Below are 21789 nucleotides of genomic sequence, written 5' to 3' on the forward strand. Positions count from 1 at the left end.
GCTGGTATACTCTACATTAAAAAGGCCAATCGATCATTTAAAAAAAAATGATAAAAACAAACAAATGAATAGCAAAGGGATTCATTTAGGCTTTTTGAATGTCTAAAGTCTCAAAAAAGAGAGGCGACAGTGCTAACCACCTTTTAAAAGAAGATTTCAATGCAGGAAAAATGATGTTTCATACACCCGTGACTACCGCTCCATTCACAAACCAGCACAATCTTTCCATTTTTTCAGTTTTGCCTCTTCACACCGCTTCATTGGATTTCAGATCAAACAGTCAAGATATGATTGAAGTGCTCTCTTCTCTTTAATTCAAGGGCATTAACAAATATTTAACATTAACTGTTCAGGAATTTTACACCCCCATTTTCCAAGGATCCAAATAACTGGAGAAACTAACATAATTTTAAATTTAAAGTTTGTTTCTAGCACTTGGTTGAAAACTCTTTGCAGTCAATGACCTCGTGAAGTCTAGCACCCAAAAGAGATCTCAAAGTGCCGTTTCCTCCAATGAGACGCTTTGCTAGGCCTTCACTGCAGCCACCTTTAGTGCTGCTTGTTTGCTGGGTTTTCTGTTTTCAGCTTTGTATGTCATTACTCTTTGGGGTTGATTGCAGGTATTGGGTTTGCAGTATGGTACTTATGCTACGTCTATCATCAGTCAAATCATTAGTAAACTCTATTAGCTTTGTTCCACTGGCAGCCATACATGCTGTATCAATTCCTCCACCATGTTTGACAGATGATGTGGTGTGCTTCGGCTTATAATCTAGTTTTCTCCTCCTCCACACTTTTTCCATCATTCTAGCCCGAGATCATTCTTTCTCCTTTTTTCACATCTGTACTGGCTCTTTTAGATGTTTACTGGAAGTCTGCTCTAGTCTTCTTGTTCTTGAATGTACAGCTTGTTGTACTTCCACTGATGAAGGTGTCTCTCGAGTGTAACCAGTGACGATGACACACCTATCTCCTCGAGAGCGCTCTTGACTTGGTAAGATGTTATGAAGCGCTTTTGTTACCCATGGAAACTGTGATCGTTTAGTCATCCTCTGTGGTCTTTCACACCTTTTGAAGTTGCTGAGCTGACCAGTTCATTCCTTCTTTTTAAGTTTATTTTGTTCTTCGGGTTAAAGATGGTCTCCCTCACTTACACAGACATGTCTTTGGACTTAATATTGAGAGTTCCAGTAAACAGCTACCAAATACAAGCTCAACACTGGGAATCAACTCCAGTTTTTTTTAATCTGGTTAATCTGTCATGAATGAATGGGGAAACAGCCTGTCAGTTAATTGGCCAATTCAATTTGAGAAAATGGGAGAATATGTATAAAAACATTAACAACTTACTTTGATTGAACGCCTTAGATTAAAGCTGAAAGTCTTAAATTTCAAATCCACTGTGGTGTAACCATCAACAGTTGTGTTGTTGTCATCTGGACCATGTTCGTGCTGTTCTAACATAATCAGCCAAGTTTCTAATGTGAAAAATTTACATTAGGGTGTCATAATTTGCTGCTGGAACACAGGAGTGATGGGTGCTGAAAGACTGCTGTATGATAATAAACTATATTCCTTTAAAAGTCTTAAACGATTTATGATGTGTAGGTTCATTAATCAGAAATTGCCGTTTACAACATTTCTGCTCAGTTTCATGTTTGAAGTCTACAGCCACTTCCATTTTCTTCAGCCTTGTGGCCTTTTCCAGTTTAAATGTTATCTTTATATCAGGGTCATATTCTCCGTTCTGGGACTTTTTTGGAACTCTCTGTATTTTCCGGCATGACAAACCTAAAACCATTTGGCACCATCAGCGTCTTAAATAAACCATAGAGTATTTAACCCATCACTGTGACTCAGGTCTGACATGAAGGTAAAGCGTTCTCTCCAGACCTTATTCTTTGAATGCTGACCTTTGGCTGAACAGTTTCTCAGCAGCAGAGCGTGGTCAGTACAAACCTCGTGCTTAATAAGAATTATGAGCAGTGACACAATTATATATTAGCACAAACTCCAAACCCTGCCATACTGCGTATTATGGGCTCATTATAAAACAGCCAACTGGTCTAGGCCACTTGTTTTGACAGAAAGAGGTACACCACAGCACTGGCACATGTCCTTATGTGTGGCGTCCACCAAGACTAAGTACTTATGACAGTGCCAAGAGAGTGTGTGTGTGTCTGCCTGTGTGCGCACACATTAAGGTCAGGGGGGTGGGGGGGAGCATGCCTAATGTGGGAGAGAAACAGTGAATCCAAAGTGGCAACTAGCCAGCGTCAGTGTTCCCTTCTTGGAGAATTAGCCTGTCAATCTGGTTTAATTCCTTAGGACACAGGCTGCTCTTAAACCCAGGTTGAGTTTAAACTGGAGAGACTGACTCTCTACATCGTTTTCTCAAGATTGGGTGCAGACAAGCGGGCTGGCTGAATGTGGGCCGTGTCGGGCTGCACTGGAGAGCAGAGCTGCGTGCACACAGCTCCACGGCAGGGTCAAGCTGACACTTACGGGCTAAGGTTACAAGTTTCACTCAGTTGAGTGATTATGTGACACTAGGTGAGTATCTAGAACAAGGACCGTTACCTATCTGGATTATGGGGATAGCACACACACTACTTTGTTATCCTCACATTAAAGACTTGTATTAAAATTGTAGGAAGATCTGCAAATTCTCTTACTGCACACCTTTCCTGCCTTACATGCAGCAGATCTTGCCAACTAAGTGAGATTGATAAACCTGCCGTGCCATGGCATCAAGTTAAGATTCCTGTGTTTACAGCACAGACAACAACACGTGGTTTGTTGTGAGACGAGATCCCTGGCTGCTATCAGGTCAGGCCACGAGTCAAACTGCTGCTAAAACCTTCTTTTGCGGTAAGAAGCCATGTACATCTGCGTTCTGCCAGCTCATGTATCCAACACCTGTTGCTTTGCCTAATTGAAGTCCAACTGAAGCGCTTATCTCTGGGTATGCATGTGCTTTTCAGGAGATATAAGCTTTCACACATGAACTACTGTATGTGTGAAAATTAACACCGTTTAGAAAGAGACTTGAAGGGACTCAACACGTTACTGCCATGTTTCCAAAAATCCCTCGGCCAGTGAAATTGGCATTGTGTTGCATAATTTGCATGCAAAGAAAAGCCATCAAGTCCAATCAGGGAGGCTGTAACTCCTTTATTCAACTTAATCAAAAATAACAGTCAATATTAAAAGGAAAAGAAAAGCAACACTTAAAATCAAAAGTATTGAAAACAATGTCTTGTTTGCTTGACCTCAAGCATGAACTCAAGTGATAAAATCTTTACAATGCTGAGGTGAATTTTTTTGGGACGCAGTTTATGCAAATAATCATAACAATAATAATAAAAGAAAATGTTTTAATCACCAGGCATTCAAAAAAAAAAAGAGCATGCTTAGCGAGTGTCAGTGGCGATGTTGATACAAACCCGGGTGCAGTCAAACACTCTTTCAGATCAGCACTGAAGCATACACAATTAAGAGAGGTGCCAAAAAGAAAGAAAAAAAGTCAAAGGGAGGATATGTGATAGGGGCGTAAGGGTACATGAATATGATTACATTAGTCAGTCTGTTCAGTATGAATTTTTCTTTGGCTCATCTGTTTATGTCTAGACCCGTTTTTTTTTTTTTTTCCTTTTTGTTTGTATTGCACCAGTTGCTGTACCTCAGCTATAGCAGATGTAAAGCAAATTTATTACAAGATGAGCTTAAACTGACTGTTTTTATTAATCAAGATGGTTGCGTCCCACGGTGTGACATAAGAGAGAAAGGCAGCAGTGTAGCTGCAGTTACTCTGCTGGCTGCTATTTTCTAATTGAGTTTCTTCTCATTGACCATATGCAACATTAAATTGTTAAAAAAGTTACAGCAAATTAGGAACTTTTGAATTTTTATGTTGAAATTTTAGAAAAGTTTTTGAAAATAAAAGAATAACATTTTTTTCTGTTCTCTGCTGTACTGCAAATACACTGAATCTATTCCAAATAGTTTCCTACAAAACTGAATTCTGTGTACCTTTGCACCCCTGCTACATAAAGTAAAAATACCATTTAATAAACTTGTCCATGTAGTAAATCAAAAATGGTGCACACAAAAAAAGAAAGAACCCAGAACAGTGCTGCAGTGTTCACAGATTAAAAAAATATAACTCATAAATGAATAAGTGAATGAGGCCATACATGCAGTAGATTGCCATCGGCTGCTGCATGGTCAGCATATACAGGAGGGTAAGCACGGTGAGACTACGTGGACAGGCGGCAGAAAGCACTTTCATAAACAGCGACATACAGAAACAGACGAGGGAGTATGTATTTACGTTTATTCAAAGGTAATATGATGCGTTGTGTTTACGAGCGATAAAGCAAAATCCTTTCGGCACAGTCCTGGCCAACCAAGCTGGCGTACTGCTGCACCTCCATCTCGTCGCTGGAGCCCTTGCGTTTGCGGGAGTAGGCTGCATAGGGCATGACAGTCCGTCTGTATAGCACCAGAGCTCTGCCCAAATCCCTCACGGCCCGAGCATCTCCTAGACGAAAACAGGCACATATGAGAACATAATGAGGACCAGTGTAGACACATCAAGCGCTATAAACAATGTCCTTATTTTCCCTCGCTCGTTTGAGTTAACCTCTGAGTGTCTTGGCAGAAATTCACCATTATTCCGAGAAAGTGTTGGAGGAGCAGAAAACATTTCCCCCCCTCCTTCAGATTTAATTCCTCTGTGCCCTAAACCTGGGGTCACAGTGGTGCGTGAGCAGGCTAGTTAGCTGGCCTTGTTTACAGGGCCTTGCTCCCTGCTGGCTTGCCAAACTCAGCATCTCATTAGGTCCTGGTGTCATACACTGCCAGCAGTGTTTTTACAGCTCTGATGGACCAGTAAAACACTACTAATCTCTAAAGTGTATGTGTTCAGAAGCTAAGAATGATTCTCTGGAGAGTCAGATGTGAAAAAAAAGGGTTGAAATACACTGACCCTCACTCTGACACTAAACCTGCCGCCTCCAGGAGTGAGACACTGAGCCAAGCACAGCAGGGAGTACATACTAAGCAAAGCAAAGCCAAATATACTGTACAGAGGTACAACTCTACCTCAGCCTCACTCATAAACTTCCCATTTCAGTCAGAAAATGACTTTTTTTTTTTTAAATGCACTGGAACATCTACAAGTCTCTTGTGTCAGAAACTACCCAATAAATGCTCCAGTCATTCAAGTAGCACTCTTAAATGCTTTTATTTATCTTCTTAGTCCATTATCACACCATGTAGTCGACTAGTTAAACAACTGCAAAATGCTTATTTTGTCTTCTGAAATGCATATCCCCCCTAAATACTCTGCATGCAACAACTGAACCATTCAATGTGTCCTGCTTGAAGCAGGACACATTGAACAGAAACCTAGAGAAAAAGAAAAAAGAATGAAAAACTCTGGAGCAGGTAGCAGAGCGAAGCGCACTCCCCTGTCAGGCACATCAGTCAAAAAGGCCTAAGTAGATGTTGTATTAAGATAAACTAAGGGCTTCACAATTACTCACTCCACTGACATCATCCATGTGGCTCACAGCTGAGCAGCTGGTGAAGAAGATGGGAGCGCACATATCTCTGACTAATTTCTAAAATATTTGCAATACAGCCAAATACAACCTGATCACATCAACAACTGGAAAAACAAAACAACAGGGAGAAAAAAATGCAAAGTGAGTCTTTTCTTTAAAAGAAATCTTACATTTACAAAATAAAGGAAACTCAAAAAGCACTGTAACTGGACCTCGGATGTGTTTAGACATGATAGACTTGTTGAGAGCAACACGAGTCAACCTCAGCTGCAGTAATCTGTTACAATGTTTCAGGTCTAAACCGCTGCCAAGACAGATGATGGCTTAATCGGCAGAGCAGATTCAAAGGAAAAGTCTAAGATTCAAGCAAAAAGACTCACCAGTGGGACATTTTAAATATTCGCATAACTTCAGATGGATAAACAATAAGTGAAAATCACAAATACGTAGCAAAAATACCACATTAACTGTTTAGAAATTAAAGTCATTTGTTTAAATTCTCCGTCTGTTTATACAGGCTCGTAAGTAATCGGACAATTCATTGATAAGCGGTTTCAAGGCCAGGTGTGGACTGTTGTTATTTCTTTCGGGTCAAATCAAGGTAATAATATGTCTAGAGTTGTTTCTAAGTGCTGGAATTTGCATTCTGTGGCTGTTCTGGTTAATGTTCAACATGTGGTCTAATGACTTGTAGAGTGAAGGCGGCCTTCATTAGGGCTGAAAAACAAAACGGGCCTACAGACCTATTTGGCAGATTCCAGAAAAAAAGAAGGAATCTACTGGTCAGTGCACCAAAACCAAAATGTTTAAGGAAAAAATAACATAAAACAAAACACAAAGACCATATGCTCACATTCAATTAATCAATCAACGTTTGACGATCTTTAAAATAGTTTCTGGGTATTTCCAAGCAAAGCTGCATGGACAGGGCATCGGGGGAAACAAAACCTGATGCCGTAAGACGCGCGAACAAGCATCAACTGAAGGCACCTGCAGTAAAGGCCTACTTGATGATGTCCATTTGGCTAGCTTCTAGACTTGAACCAAATTAATTGCATCCAAGTATTAAATATAATCCTGGTATTTATAATTAATGTAAAATTAATATGTTAAGTTACCAGATTTTTGTATTTTGTAGAACCTCTTAACAGCAACTATGTCCATTAGATGTTTCCTGTAGCTGCTCGAGTAGCGTGCAAAACAAAGTGGAGGAATTTTGGACCATCTCTTGACTGAAGTGCCTCTCAGTTCAACTGCCTAACTTCAGTCCATTGTGGTGGCGTACAGAGATCCAAATGTCAATCTATCTACAACTTTGGCGTCTAACTTGCACACAGACTACCTGAAAAACAAGCCAAAGGAAAGAAGAGAGCTGTTAGAAGCATAAAGCCCCGAGGCTTCTTAGCTCTTAAACTCCATCACCATAAAGATATTCTCATACTTCAGCTAGAATTTTCCACACAGTGGATTCATGTTTTATTTATTAGCCTCGTTTCCCTGCTCCGTAATGCCCTAACTACTGTGTTTTCCACCCTTCTCCAGAAACTGCTGAGTCACATAATTGAAGGAAGGCTGATACCAACTTTTAAATAAAGGATACCAGCTCTAGGTTTTAACACAGCGGGTGGCAAAATTGATTTTAGAAGGATGTAAACATGTTATGCAACTTCCTCACGAACAACATTTTGGCCCGTGAAGGATTATTGTGTCCCGATGGAATCAAAGTGAAAAGATTTAAACATCTGATGCTTCTTCGGCTTCCTTCGGGCCATTCACGATGCGCCTCCTCCTCATGTTCTTCATCACGGTGACAGTCCACTTACACTACAGTTATTACAAAGTTACACTTGTCCAACAGTGTCGCCTCGTGAAGATACTGACGAGTTTACATTAAACAGGAAAACATGGAGAGAAGCACGAAGCTTGAAGATGGCCTATTAAGTGAAACAGTAATACTGAGCAGAGAGCCTATCTTTCTCTCTTACTCAAGGCAATCCAAACATCCGCTCCTCACATAAACAACTTTCCTTTTCTTCTTCACTCACTTCTGGCTGCATCAGTGTCTCTTCTCCCTGAGTGGCTCCAGACCCTGTTCCTGTCAGGCCAACCGGACGTTCAGTGACACGCCACTCTGAGGTCACAGCTCCTTCGGGCTGGAGTTCAAATGTCAGGGGGAAGAGGAGTGGTGAGGGTTGGATAAGAGAGTGCGAGGGTCAGGGCTGAGGCTACGGGCCTTGACACCCCGCCACGCTCCTCTCTCACTTCCCATCCATCTCAAACTTTCGAAACACTTGCTTAACACCGGATGCAGGTCAAAGGCAGGCCATCAGGTTATGACCACGTCTTCTGACCCAATGTTGAAGATCTAAAGGTTGAAAAGGAAAGGGCCAGAAGGGTGTTGTAGTGTGTTGAGAAGACTGCTCTTTGACTGTAAGACCTGGGTTCAAGCCCTTGTGTTAGCAGCTGACCCTGAATCCCTGCCGGTGACCATGAATTTTGTCCATCGCAGGAAGCGAAGCAACAATAGGATATCCTTCCATTATAAAGGATATTACCATTATTATTATTATTAATGAAAAGACTTAAATATTCTTTTAAAGCAGCAAAAGAAGGGCTTCCGGGAAGAGAAGTTCCTGCATTGCTGCACAAAAAAGTCTGTAATCTGAATGGAAACATGTGCATTAGTCAGGCTAAGGAGCAGAAAGCCTGCCTAAGAGCAGAGCAAAGTGGCCATGACAGTGAGACAAGATATGAACGTGTGGCATAAGCTAGAAATATCATGTAAATCACAAGAGGCTTGGGGGTAATGGCTGGCTACCATCAGGCTAGAATGCACGCCTCTAGCTAATGTTTTAGCTTCACTTTGTTGCACCAAAAGCACAGAGACTATCAGTTTGATGCAAAGCTGTGAATGTGTGTGTCAGAGATGTAACGAAAGGTTAAAAAAAAAAAAGAAAAAAGAGAGAGAATAGTACATTGTGAAATACCAGCTGCCACTTTACTTATCACAACTTTGGGTTTGTGTATGCAATGTGTAACTTTGTGCATGTGGGTTAGTGGCTGCCAGGCGCACTTACAGTTCAAGGGGTGACTACTTGGGTCACGTATTTTTGCAAATATTTATACTGCTTAGCGGCCAATGCCCCTACTACTCCCGCTGTTAGGCAAACACGGATTACAAGTGTGTGAGACACAGATATGTGCTGCACACAGTGAGCTTCTGTGTATGTGTGTGTACATATATTTTAAGAGCCAACCCGCCCCAGGTCCCGGGGCCCTCAAGATGTCAGCAACAGGCATCAGTGTGAGTCTGATGTGAAGAGAGCTGTGTAAACTTTAGATTAGCTGTCTTTACACACCTCATTAGTACAGCACTGTAACCTGGTCACATTTTACAGTCTAAACACACATCCAGCACACTAACAGTGATCTTTGTCTTGGGGCCGGAGGTTAAGGTTCTGGCTTTCAAGAATGGGAAGCTATATAGAGAGGTTACACTGTGAGTATGATTATTTTGGTGAGACTTGATTTTTAGATTTCTCCACCGACTCCTTAAAGGTATGGAAATAAGTCAAGCAACATGATTTTAACCAGCTACCAGCACATTCTAGTCAACAAGCGAGCAACACATTATTTTTACCATCTGCTGTTCTAACTTTTTTTTCTGAAAATAATCTTAATATTTGCCATGCTTGTTTCACAAATGTTCCATTTTAATTCATCCATGTGATTTAAAAAAGAAAATTAAATCGTTCTTAAACTTCATTAGTAAGATTGTCATAAAATTTAAAGAGCTATACCTGATTAGTAGTTGATATAATTCATGATTCGGTCGTTTGTCTAATAGTTAAGTCATGGGTGGCTGTATGGTGGTGGTGATAGGACATCAAATGTAATAATAATAATGATAGTAATAATAAAATACGTATAAAAAAGATCAAAATAATTAAAAAATTAAATGCCTGGGCTGTCTGGGTATTGGTTGCTCAGGAGTTAGAGCGGGTCGCCCAGTTAGAGTAAAAAAAGCACTTCATAAGTATAATAATAGTATATTATTATTATAATACTATTATTATTGGTTTAATAGTAAATGTAATATATCATTATCATAACCTTCCCATTTACAGACAGGATGTTTTGACCGCATTCTCAAAGTGGACTTACAACTATTTTATCTTATTTCTGTCTTTATACTGTTAAGCTTAAAATAATGAGGTCAGCATGTGTGATGCAAACAGTCCCTATGATGAAAGAGCTGATTGCTCCATGTACTCCGTTTTAGTTTTTTCTACTCAAGTCTCCGTGTGATGTCAGTTCAAACATTCTGTCTCCGAGCAGCAACCAACCACAGAGGCGGCTTATAGGAGGGTTTGCTTTAAAGACAAGATTACTGTATAGTAGTGACCAAGAATAAAATAATGGCACTGGAAAAAACAGGTCCTTAATAAAGATGGCTGGGGCAATAACATCAAGTTAGTGCTATTGAACCCCGATCCTTTTTCCCCTATGACAGAACAGAGAAAACCGACTCATAGTGTGTTAAAACATTGATATTTCTTTTTATTCAATCATCTTCCAGAAGAGAGAGACCCCTGCACAGCTCAAACGCCAGTTGCAAGAGCCCTAACATTAGAATCATAAGCTGTGTCTCATATAGGTGTTATTTTGGTAATTTACACGTCACACAGGCTCGAACATTGCTTATATGGAAAGTTCCTCTTTTCTGTGTCTTATCTATTAATATACCTGTGCACTAAAACTTCCTGTTTTTCAGTCTGGCTGAGCACTTATTTGTGAGTCAAAGGTGGCCTTGCTCTACAAGCCTTCATTATTAAAGTACATAAAACAATATAATAGGAAAATAAGAATACTAAGGATATTGATTTCCTGACAGTGCTTAGTTGGTGTTAGTTTACCGTCATCGAGAGGAACTGACCTCATTGTTTGACACTAAATGAATAAACCAAACTAACTGTAAATAAAGTGAAGGAGAGTTGTAATGGCAAACAGATCTCCATGTGAATAGGCTAAAACCAAATTTCTGTGAGTTTATCAGAGAAATTATATTGCTATACATATCTATTTTTGGCAGAATGTGACACCAGTGTTGATGGTGACAAATTCAGTATTCCCAGTATATAAATAAGAGGCTGTGCACTGAACCCTCTGTTATTGACAGTTGACTGCTCAACCATCACACTAGACAAACATAGTTTGGTAATCAGTCTTGCTTTGTGTGAAAGCAGATGAATCAATCAGAGCAGAGTACATGTCACAATCACTGACATACGCACAAATATTTTAGTTTTGTGGCCCAGCAGCTGCCATAAATTGCCACAGCAGATTCCTAAATGATTACACTGAAGACTTTCCCAACACTTAGGAACTATTTGCAGCATGTCTTTATTTGTGTCCAAAAATCAAATCGCACAACAAGAACTAGCCAAAGAACTGGGCCACAAACCTCAACTGTGTGACATACTGCTAAAGTGACAACGACAAAATAGGTTGACCTGCTGACTTATTCGCCACTTGGATGTATTTCTAAAGAAGACAGCACCCTCCACACTACTGTTAGTCTGGCTTTTTACTGCAGTTTAGTCACAAAGCTTGGCACCAGACCTGAGAGTGAACCATCGAGACAGCTAGCACTGAAATGTAATGACACTGCGTTTGGACAGCTAGGCCTGAAATAATGCCCAGTCCTGTCCAACATCAACAGTCCACGCAGGAATCCAGGCACCACAAGAACCACAGACACACAAACGTAAACTGGTCACTGTGAATAATGCTAATGCCAAGACCTTGATTTTGTCCTCAGTAATTTGTGCAAGGCCGAGGACTACTGGGAACAAAACAAAAGGTCAGATCAACCGCTGGCTAAGATGTTAATTGCAGTGTTATAAATGACCTGTCCAGACATTGTCATTTAACATTTTAATTGACATTTAAATACTCTTATTTACCCCAAGCGTGTTGTTTTCACTATATAACTGAACGACCAAAGCTAGCAAGTAAATCCTTATTTCCTTAAGAAATGTGTTTCGATTAACTGTCTTTACAGAGTGTGAACTCACTGCTCGGAAACTTTTCCTCATCACACAATCTGAGATTCCTTCATCAATTGTGTTGGTTTTCTTCTCCAAGTATGAGGTCACTACAACAAACCCCCGCGTCTGTTGTTTAACATTCATATACTGCTCCTTCTCATTCCACCTCTCTATCAATCCATCTTCCATTTTATTACACTTTTCTCTCTCTGGGTGCGAGCATACAGCCACCAGCCTATCATTTCAATTGCCTTTGCTGTAAAAACATTTTTATCACATGTCCCCCATCTCTCCCTCCATCTATTCTTCTATTACTCACTCTCTTTCCCCTCCATGTATCAGTCTCCATCTATCTGACAATCAAATTCATGTCCGCTCACATCTCCTATTACTGTTGATCGGTGGCTCTTTTCTGTCTGGTGCCTGTTTGGTGATGCAGATTAATGGGCCACAGTAAACAGGACATGGCTGGCTCTCTGTACCTTCAACCACTCATGTTCTTGGAACTGCATTAAGTATGCCAACATTTTAAAATTAAACCGAAGAGGAAAAAAAACAAAACAGTCAATCATGTAGTGAGTGCATCAGTGGTACGTATACATACGTTTATATATGCACTGCATACATGTCTGCATACAAGTCTGCTCTGACCATACCAAATGATGATGAGGAATGAGAAAACCGTAGGATCCGCCCAGCCCTCTTTAATTTGTATATATTCTATTAAATTTAATTCAGTTTTTACTGTTTCAGTAATTTTCAATAATCCTGGGGAGGCCAATTCATGATTGATTGTGTTCAATTTTCTGTTTTAATTTCAAGGTATGCTTTTACTGCAGTGGCAGTGTGTTTAGGATCATTGTAATGCTGGAAAAAATTGAATCTCTTGCCAATCAGATGGCTTTTGGTACTTATTTGTGCCCATAATTCCATCAGTTTTGAGAAAAATCCCCAACACCGCTGTGTTTCTCCTGTGTCAGGTCTTTGCTGGATTTTTTCCCCCATATTTTGTAAGAATATGACTTTCAGATACTGTTGTTCTTCTGTAGATCATTATTAAATGGTAAATGGTAAATGGCCTGTATTTATATAGCGCTTTACTAGTCCCTAAGGACCCCAAAGCGCTTTACATATCCAGACATCCACCCATTCACACACACATTCACACACTGGTGATGGCAAGCTACATTGTAGCCACAGCCACCCTGGGGCGCACTGACAGAGGCGAGGCTGCCGGACACTGGTGCCACCGGGCCCTCTGACCACCACCAGTAGGCAACGGGTGAAGTGTCTTGCCCAAGGACACAACGACCGAGACTGTCCAAGCTGGGGCTCGAACCGGCAACCTTCCAATTACAAGGCGAACTCCCAACTCTTGAGCCACGATCGCCCCATATTAGGTTTGACACTTCAGTTTTTCTGTTCTCTACTTGTCCAGTTTCCTCAAATTTTTCAAGGACACACAGGGCATCACAGTGTTGGTGCAAAAATACTATTTTAAGCCTGTCAAACAATGATATGTTAGGAAACTTTTACAGATTATTATTAAAGAATTGGGAACAAATTACAGCAGGCTGTTAGTGAGAAAGTTTCTAAATAGACAATTTAAAATGTCTTCTGTGCCAATTTGTCTACACAAGACCAGGATTTTGTGTCAGGAGTCTGGAGCCTGTTTTCTGCTTAAATGATTCACGGGTCAGTGTTTAAAAAAAAAACAAACAAACCTTGAAAATGGTCAAGTACAAGGACTGGACTGAAAATGAGTAAAAAAGCAACCAATTTCCAAAGAAAACTATTTCTCAAGACTACTTGGAATAAAGTAATGAGGGGTGGCGTAAGACTTTTCTACAGTGCTGTGTTTATGGAATTGCATGTTAAACAAATTAATGTAGTTTCATACATTAAATCCATGTGATGCCATCAGTCGAGCAGTAGTTTTGTGCAGTAGTACCTAAATCAGGATCCTGGTTCAAACGAGCGTAGCGGGAGTTGTCAAGAAGGGGGATGCATCGCTCTATCGATACCCAGACATAGGTTTCTGGGCACAGGAGGTCAGAAGGCCGGTACTGCCCCTGGTAAAAGAAAGAGAAAAGAAAAAAACGTTACAAATTTTCCTGCTTTTTAAATTGCCATATATTCATTATCTAGTAAATGATTAACTTGAGGACATCAGTTTGGTTCTTTGTTGTTTAAAACCATTTTCTAACATTTATAAACTAAATACTTACAAATATGTTGCAAGCCTGGTAAAAGCCTTTCTACTCTAGTGTTAGTGACCCTTTAGAATTAAAAGGTTTGACAAGTTGTAAACTGACCCCAGGGTCAAGATGAGGGTTGAGACCTGGATCAAACCCCTCTCTGTTAAGGGTCTTTGTTTGAGCTGTGTCTCCATGTCATGAGTGTTACACTGTCTGCACGTTTAGCAGGAAATGTAAACACGTCAGCATTGTAATGTGTGCTTGTGAAATGGGTACGAGTCTGTATCTGACCAAACATTTTGGATGGAAAGAAAACTAAGCTTAACAAAAACAGCTGCAAGGGGGGAAAAAAAATGAGCGAGGGGTTGAATGAACAGAAAGAGACGCCATTATCAGGGAACTGTGTTCCATCACATGGCTCCAAACAAATACAAACTGCTGAGAAAGCTCTGTAAACAAGGCCTGCAAAAGGCCCGGTGCATTGCCTCAACACCCACACCAATATTTACAGTTTATGTGACATTAAACCATAGGACAAAGAGTCCAGGATTTCAGGAATGCAATTTTTAAACACAAGAAGGTCAAAATGTTCTAAATGATTTAAAAAACACTGTTGTCATCAAAACATCGGAATAAGTAAGACAAAGGAAATAGCATTGCTGGAGCACACTGTTATACAAACTGACCACGAACCATCTGTCATTGGACATGTATGAAAAATACACTGGCTGCTTTCACATGCAAGATAGGATGCTATGTCAAAGAACTAGTTTGTTTTATGGCTTTGAAAATGAAAAACAGAAGATTCTGTGGAATACTAAGACAGTCGTACTTTCCAACTAAAGCGGGGTCCTCATCTATGGCCATCAAATAGCCAAAATGTATCACTAAAATCATACAATCACTCCAAAAGTCAACCAATATCAAGTTGTAAGAAGGAAAAAAAATAAGGAATTCACAAAAGCCTTCAGCCTGCTCTAAGTGCTCCTGCTAACAGACAGATGAAGGTGGAATGCTCTGCATCCGGAGCTGCAGTGGATGCACGCAATCATCGGCCACATCCCTACAACCTAGAGCCTCCTGCAACTGTCAGCACAGCTAGCTTGACACCCTCACACTCTGCCACACCTCTATAGACTCCTTCAACACCGCATTGACACACACCTCTACATGCAGAACACACACCTGGCTAACAGCGGAAACACAACAATATGCACATATTTCCCCACTTAAGCCTTCTGCACCCAGAAACCAGAAGCTCATATTTAAGGAACAGAAACAACTGTTTTTGTATGTCAGTGTGTCTTTGCAATAGAAATAAAGCGAACTTGATTTATGCAGGTCTACTTTTTGTGTTTATAATTGTAAATGATAAATCCAGCCTTTGCTGTAAACCTTAAGAAAGAGAGAACTGTCTGACCAAAATGAGACACAGAGCCTGGTCATGGCACAAAGACAATTCCTCAGTTCTTCCCCTGAAAAGGAGAAACGATGAAGAGTATGAAAGGACACAGCTATTAGTGGTCTGGATGGAGGAGAGAGAAATGAATAAAGAAGCGAGGTGATGGCAAACTGGGCTTTGCTTTTCTATCTGTCAGCTTTTTTCTTTCTTTTTTTTTTTTTTAAATAAACTGAACTGAATGTGAATACTGAGTTCACCACTGACTTTCATTATCCTCCCTCATATTTTTTTCTCTTCCCAGGTTGGCTAGAAGGCCATGTAATGCATAGATACCCTTGCAGCTTCCTTGGCTCGTCCTTCGTTTTCTGTCTTTTGCATCAGCTTGCTCACATTATCCATATCTTTATCTAAAAGCAGATACTAGAATCCAGTAATGGCTCCCTGCAATGTAGATTCTTGAGAGGGTTACCACCAATCTAATAACAGGAAGTGAAATGGCCTACAACAAATCTATGCTCCTGAGTGGCTCTTAGCTCACTAAGAGGCCACAGGAAGTGATAGTGTAAATGGCAAGAAGCCATGCGATAAGGTTTGTCTGTACATATGTGTATACTTTTGCTCGGCAAATTGCCAGGTAGGCCTGAATAAGACGTTTCAGACGAAAATAAATCTTTTCAGGTTAAGTCACCCTCTTTTCAGAGCCTGCTCCCTCCATTGTAGCTGCTTAAAACTTCCCACACAAACCAATCTGTCACCATCCCTCCATCCTTCACTCCTTTCCGTGCTTGCATGTTCAGGCAGAAAGGAGGTGATGCAGATGACTGACAATCTCTGAAAGGCTCGTTTGGAAACAGAGAGATGAGGGATCAGGAAAAAAAAAAAAAAAAAAAAAAAAGTGAGGAAGGGGAGGGGGGGACGCATACAAACTTCAGCAGACAGACTTGGCTGCAATCTGAGGTGTGAAAAATGAGAGGCGTTAGGAGGGAGAAAGGGAGGGGTGAAAGAAAATTAGGTGCAGATGAAGCAAAAGGATGGTATTTAATGTTTTGAGACGTTGACTGCAGCGGGGCTGGTGGGGGGAGCAGTCTGGATGCCAGCATGGAGGGGCCCAGCTCTGAGAGAGAATGTCTGAAGCCAGAGAAGAAGCAGAAAGTCAGGGAAAGAAATATAAATGGGTAGATCAAGATGAAAAACTAAAACTAAACAAGGAGATGAGTGGACAAACTAAGAGGTGCGTCCAGTAATAATGTGATGACGAGGGAGAACCTCAACAAAATGTAAACTGTACAAGTGAGAAAAGGCTCTGAGTCATTTTAATCTGTTGTTTTGCACTGTGTTTGTTAATGAATGTGTAGAGGTCACTGTTTATACGAAAGCAATCTACTACAGCGCAGCATTCCCAGTGAACCCAAACTTTAACAAGCAGGAGAGGACAATTACTCAACCTCATTTGAATAACAAGCTGCCCCAGTGTAAACTATTATGCAGCTTCAATCATCTAAACTAAATAAACACATATCTCCACAGGGCCTGACATACAATTACACAATACTCTGCAGAACTATTATCATCCCCAGCCCATCAATGATACAGCATCACTCACTCTTTTCAGGCCACACAACTGCATGCACACAGATTTGTGTGTTTCTGTCAGAGTCACTGGGTCCATAATAAAGTTCACTAACCTTGTTCCTTCCCTTAATTGTGCACACTCCTGTCTCACACACCGCGAGGTAGAGAGCAATGCCCCAGGCCTGTACCAATGATTTATATAAAAAGCAATTAATCAGAGCCATAAATGGAGTGCTTCACCGCAGCCAAGGAATCCTCATGAAAATCTACACCTCTTTTGCCTCCTGCTTCTTTTCCTCCTCCCAGTCTGACTAGGAAATCAGACAAATGAGTTTGGTATGTGCTGAGCTGAGACAACCGTCATCAAACAAAAGACTGTCAACAGGAGTTTCTTTCTTCACCTTCTTTTTCCCCCCCCTGCCAGGGTGTCACAAATTGTAAAAGCAGTTTTAATCAATTAAACACAAATTTGAAGCCCTGATTGTAGCTCATTAACCTTTTAACATTGGAGACCAGCTCAGTGTCTACTAATACATTTTATAGGGCTTTGGCAGTTTTATGCAGCTAGAAAAAGGGAAATGGGTTTGTGAGGAATATTATTGAGCAAAAAAAACAAAACAAAACAAAAAACGTAAAGATACGATCACATGTTGCATCAGAGAGAGTTTTGAGGATGAGATCATTTGGTGCTTTGTAGCCACACAGCAGTGTCATGGTTCAAAGCGATCCCCTTTCAGGCTTGCCAGACCAAAAGACAGGAGGTGGACTTAGTGTCATGGTAAGAGGGTTTCCCTGTCTCCATCTGCATTACTTTACACCCACATCTGCAGCTAATTTCCTGCTCATATCTCCAGCTGAATTTTTACACACCCCCTACCCCTGCTGAGGTATCACTGTATGTTTGTGTTTGCACGAGTCAGACACTGTGCACAGTGTCTGCATGCAGTTTCAAAGAGACTTTTCTTGTTAAAACAACTGATACAGCCAACCCAGGAAAGAACATCAAGTTATAAAGTAATCAGTTGGTTAACTGAACACCTACCTCAGTATGAGACAGAGCGGCTCCAAAAGTGTGATGTAAGAGTGGTCATAGAATAGATGAGGTCACTAATGTTAGACTTTAGTCTGTCTGGCACTGGCAAGAGATATATTATCCAAAGATAACATGCAATACAAAAAGCACCCTGTTTTATATAATATATTAGGTCAAGCATGAACACAATAGTGAATGGGATATTATGCTGGGATTACATGTTGGTCAAGCACTCTCAGAAAGAAATGGGCATTAAACCCAAGCAGACAAATATGGTCAAGAAGTCACATTTCTTTGCAGCTGGCCGTCACCCAGGACAAGCCTGAACTCGTGCAGAACAAGCCTGAACTTGGAGTACGTACAAAGAAGCAGTGTGACCCAAAGCCAGGCAAACCTAACCTAGCCTGGCAGAGGCCAGCACTCTGACCCAGGGTCACTCTCAACCAATTTTAGTCAAAAACCAATAAACAGAGGTCCTGAAACCCACAACGACTCTACTCTCCCCCAAAATGCAGCCCTCACAATACACCCTTCTCTGTGGTCCTCCGACTGTTGACATGCATATATTGTGCCCAGAGGACGAGGCGGCATGGCTGGGGAGCTCTACCTGCTGACGGACACACATAAACAGCACGACCCACAGAAACACACACGCAGCTAGAAAAATAGCATACAAAACTAAGCAGGCTGAATGAACAGCACCAATGAAAGACATGTCCAAACAAGCCGTGTTTCAGAATAGTGGCCCATGAGATCATACTTTCACCATAATCTTTGACATGATATACGTATGCATTTGTGCCTGTTGAGGTGTGTGTGTGAGGGCCCAGAGAAATGAGTCTGCATTAGGGGAGGTTTACGCTAACTGTTGCTGTTTAAACACTCAGGGGCCCGCCGAGCCCTCTTCACCCTACTCAACACATTACCACAGGACGGCCTTCAAATAAAGCATCCAGGCTGGTAAGTCTCCCCTGTGGGCCCCTGGACAACCACCACCAATCCCTTCCACCCAAGTCAATTCTGGCCCAGCACTCCCTTTGCCTGGCTTGTGCGTCACGGCTCCACGGATGACAGGTTAATGAGGAAAAAATATTTTTACAGGATCACATTTCGACCAAACCCTGAGAACCAATGGCAGCGCTTTTATGGGCATCAGCTCTCAGACTGGGCACTTTTATCTCTTCATCTTCTCGGGTCTTTATGGGCAGGCGAACTCTTATGAATGTCTAACACAGACCACAGGTTACCGACTTGCAGCCCTTAATCTCCGTCTTAAAACCCCACCTCAGATTTCTAACTGCAAGGCCTCCGCCCACACTATAAGTCTACGTTTCTAACTGCATTTATGAAAGCAGCCCATTCTCTTGAGTAGGGCTTATCAAAGATCTGAATGTGGTCTCTTGCCAAGAAAAAAAAACAAAAAACAGACTTTCAGACAAAGTGGCGCAGCTGCACCAGGTTTTGAAAATAAATAGAGGTGAAGTTAATGGTAAGGCAAACACCTCACGTTGGCAGCTAGAGGGCTCTGGATCTGCTCAGCATGACACCATCTCCAAACTCTCATTTTTGCCCTTATGACCTTCAGACCTCCCCTTTGCTTATACTCTCCCAGCAACCCGCCCTCTCCCAACTCTGTCCTTCCACCAGCAGTAACACTGACTCTTCTAACCCGACCCCCCTGAACTCTGCTCCCTCAGTCTCTCACCCTGTCAGCACTGACAGGGTGAGAGACTGTCAGCAACGGTTCAACATAAACACTGTTTTTCACCGTAAACCGTTTCTTAGGGTGCCAAGCAGTGGCTGGACCAAGCCCATGCTCTAACCTGTTAATGATTTGTTAAAAACACAAAGTGTGGCAGGACAGAAGAGAGATGATGAAGCAGAGAAGAGAAATTATCAAAACTTTAAACAAATGTTTCTGCTGAGAGGTGCGCTGTTGGTGGTCTCCTGTCAAGCTAAATCAAACAACAATGTTTCTGTCAGAAAGGCTCCAATTTAAAAAAGAAAAAAAAATATGGGGGAAAAGGGGGAGAAGTGGAAGGCAGCAAAATGGCTAAGCTTTAGCTTATAAACTTCACAGACAGGGTGAAAATGGACCCGGTTGGATTTGATCTTATTTTGATGGGCACAGGGTTTTTTAACTTGAGGATTGCTGGAAGGTAATGCTGCTGGCTTAGTAGAATAATAGCTTTTACGAACCAAGAGAATATTGCTTCTTCTGAGAAAAAGAACACAGGCAGACATTAAAGAGGGGGCTAAAGACATAAAACTATTACAGTAAATGCGTGAGAAAGGCCAATCCACGCCGTACCGCGCCGAACAGTAAGTTTATACCACCTCATCATGACTTACTGCACATTCGCACACAGATGACAATTTGAGAAATGAGAACCTCACCACAGCGAGAGTAGATATCACTTCTGCTTGTAATAACATTAGACTAAAAGAGCAAAACGTGTTGCCATGTTTTCATCCGAATGGAATCAGTTGAAAGTTTCTTCAATCTGATCTCTTTACTCTCTCTCAATCTTTCATCCCGACCAGCATGGCGGCTGTTTCCCCTCCTTTTTTTGTTGAGAAATGTTGCAAGAAGGACAGAAACAAAAAGAATGAAAGAAAGAGAAAAAGGGGGGCGTGGCGCTGTTCTGGGCCTACAGTGTTAGACGGCAGTTCAACATAAACACTGTTGTTCACTGTAAACCGTTTCAATGCCACTCATCAAAACCTACCAAAGCGGGATAATGTTTATGCCAGGAGCTCAACAATAATAAACAGGAATACGTAAGAAAGCGATGCCCTCATCAACAAATCTGACGCTGCCTCAAAACGAAGCCGTGTACTGTAGCACGGGTGCACCGGAGGGGTGGGGGGGTGGGATGAGGGCTACTGTAGGGAAACACCCACCCTGAGATGCCTCAGGTTCACTCACCATCACTCTTAATCTACCAAGACATTCAACAAGTGACACAAAAAATGTGAGGTCACACACGTACGCATAGCATAGTGTCTGATTGGGCCCCTCGAGTGAAAATAACACACATGCAGAGTCCTGATAGCTGCGGCTCGCTTGGAGGCTTTTAGCATGTCATAACCTGCCACTGCGTACCTGAAGAGGGGATGAGAGTGTTCGAGAGCCAAATATTTACATTAATATACACTTCTGGTAATGACTTAATACAGATTATTCCATTTTTACTTTTGGGGACAGCTATTTCTATGATTTGCTAAAGTGAAAATCTAAAAACAGATGACTGTTTACTGCTTTTCAAACCATTTGTATGCAGGTGAAAGTTAGCTCCTGTGTTAATACCAGAGCTGGGAGTCACTTTGTCATGTCTAATTGATATCCTGAAAGCTAAACTGATGCAGCAGGTGACAGAAAAGCCTGCAGGCGTGCGCTGATTAAGGCAAACGCTGCACCCTGAAACCAACATCAAATTTGTTCATTGCACGTATCCCGACATATTCTTGCAGACAGTGGCTGACACCTGGATGGATTTATTTCAGGTCCACTGAATTCAAAAGCTTTGGTCATGTGAAAAACCAAAAAAACCCAAAAAGAAACTTCTGGCTGCTGCTGTAGGAGTGACCGGCTCTCTGACAGTGTTTGTTGTTTGTTTGAGGAGGAGCTGGGTTTGAAAAGGAAAACAGAGGTGCAGCTGCTGCGAAAGGGCTCTTTAAAAGTCGGCGAAGTACCGCCGGGAAAACGAATAACGCTTTTCATCTTGCCTCCTTTTCTCATTTGGCACACATTTTGTCACTCTTTTCTTTCTCTCCATCTGTCCTCTTCCTCCCTCTTTTCACTTATTTCACTCACTCCTTCTTTCTCGTTTCTCTGTGGAAAATTTAATGGTTTCCTGGGCTCAGAGCGAGACATTCTTTCACTGTGAACAATAATAACAAGAATAAGAGGCACTTCATACAACTCTCTCGCTCCCTCGCCAAGCGGGTATAACTGGGTGTG

The 21789-nt window shown here is 41.4% G+C and overlaps 1 protein-coding gene across 3 annotated transcripts in view; it reads right to left on the reverse strand.

The window, feature by feature from the left end:
- Positions 1-3154: 3154 nt before the first annotated feature.
- The window catches only part of LOC116318582 (arginyl-tRNA--protein transferase 1), a 54170-nt gene continuing 35535 nt past the window's right edge, over positions 3155-21789 (reverse strand). For 2 of the 3 annotated variants that reach the window (XM_031737629.2, XM_031737630.2), the window contains exons 11-12: positions 13572-13692; positions 3155-4543 (exon numbers count right to left, since the gene is read on the reverse strand). In XM_031737629.2, coding sequence (XP_031593489.1) covers positions 4365-4543; positions 13572-13692 — 300 coding nt within the window. In that variant the 3' untranslated portion in view covers positions 3155-4364. Of the gene's footprint in view, positions 4544-13520; positions 13693-21789 lie in introns of all 3 variants that reach the window. The other variant, XM_039621897.1, reaches the window with a different exon arrangement.

The sequence above is a fragment of the Oreochromis aureus genome, linkage group 13 (genome assembly GCF_013358895.1).
Source record: "Oreochromis aureus strain Israel breed Guangdong linkage group 13, ZZ_aureus, whole genome shotgun sequence".
In the NCBI taxonomy this organism is placed as follows: domain Eukaryota; kingdom Metazoa; phylum Chordata; class Actinopteri; order Cichliformes; family Cichlidae; genus Oreochromis; species Oreochromis aureus.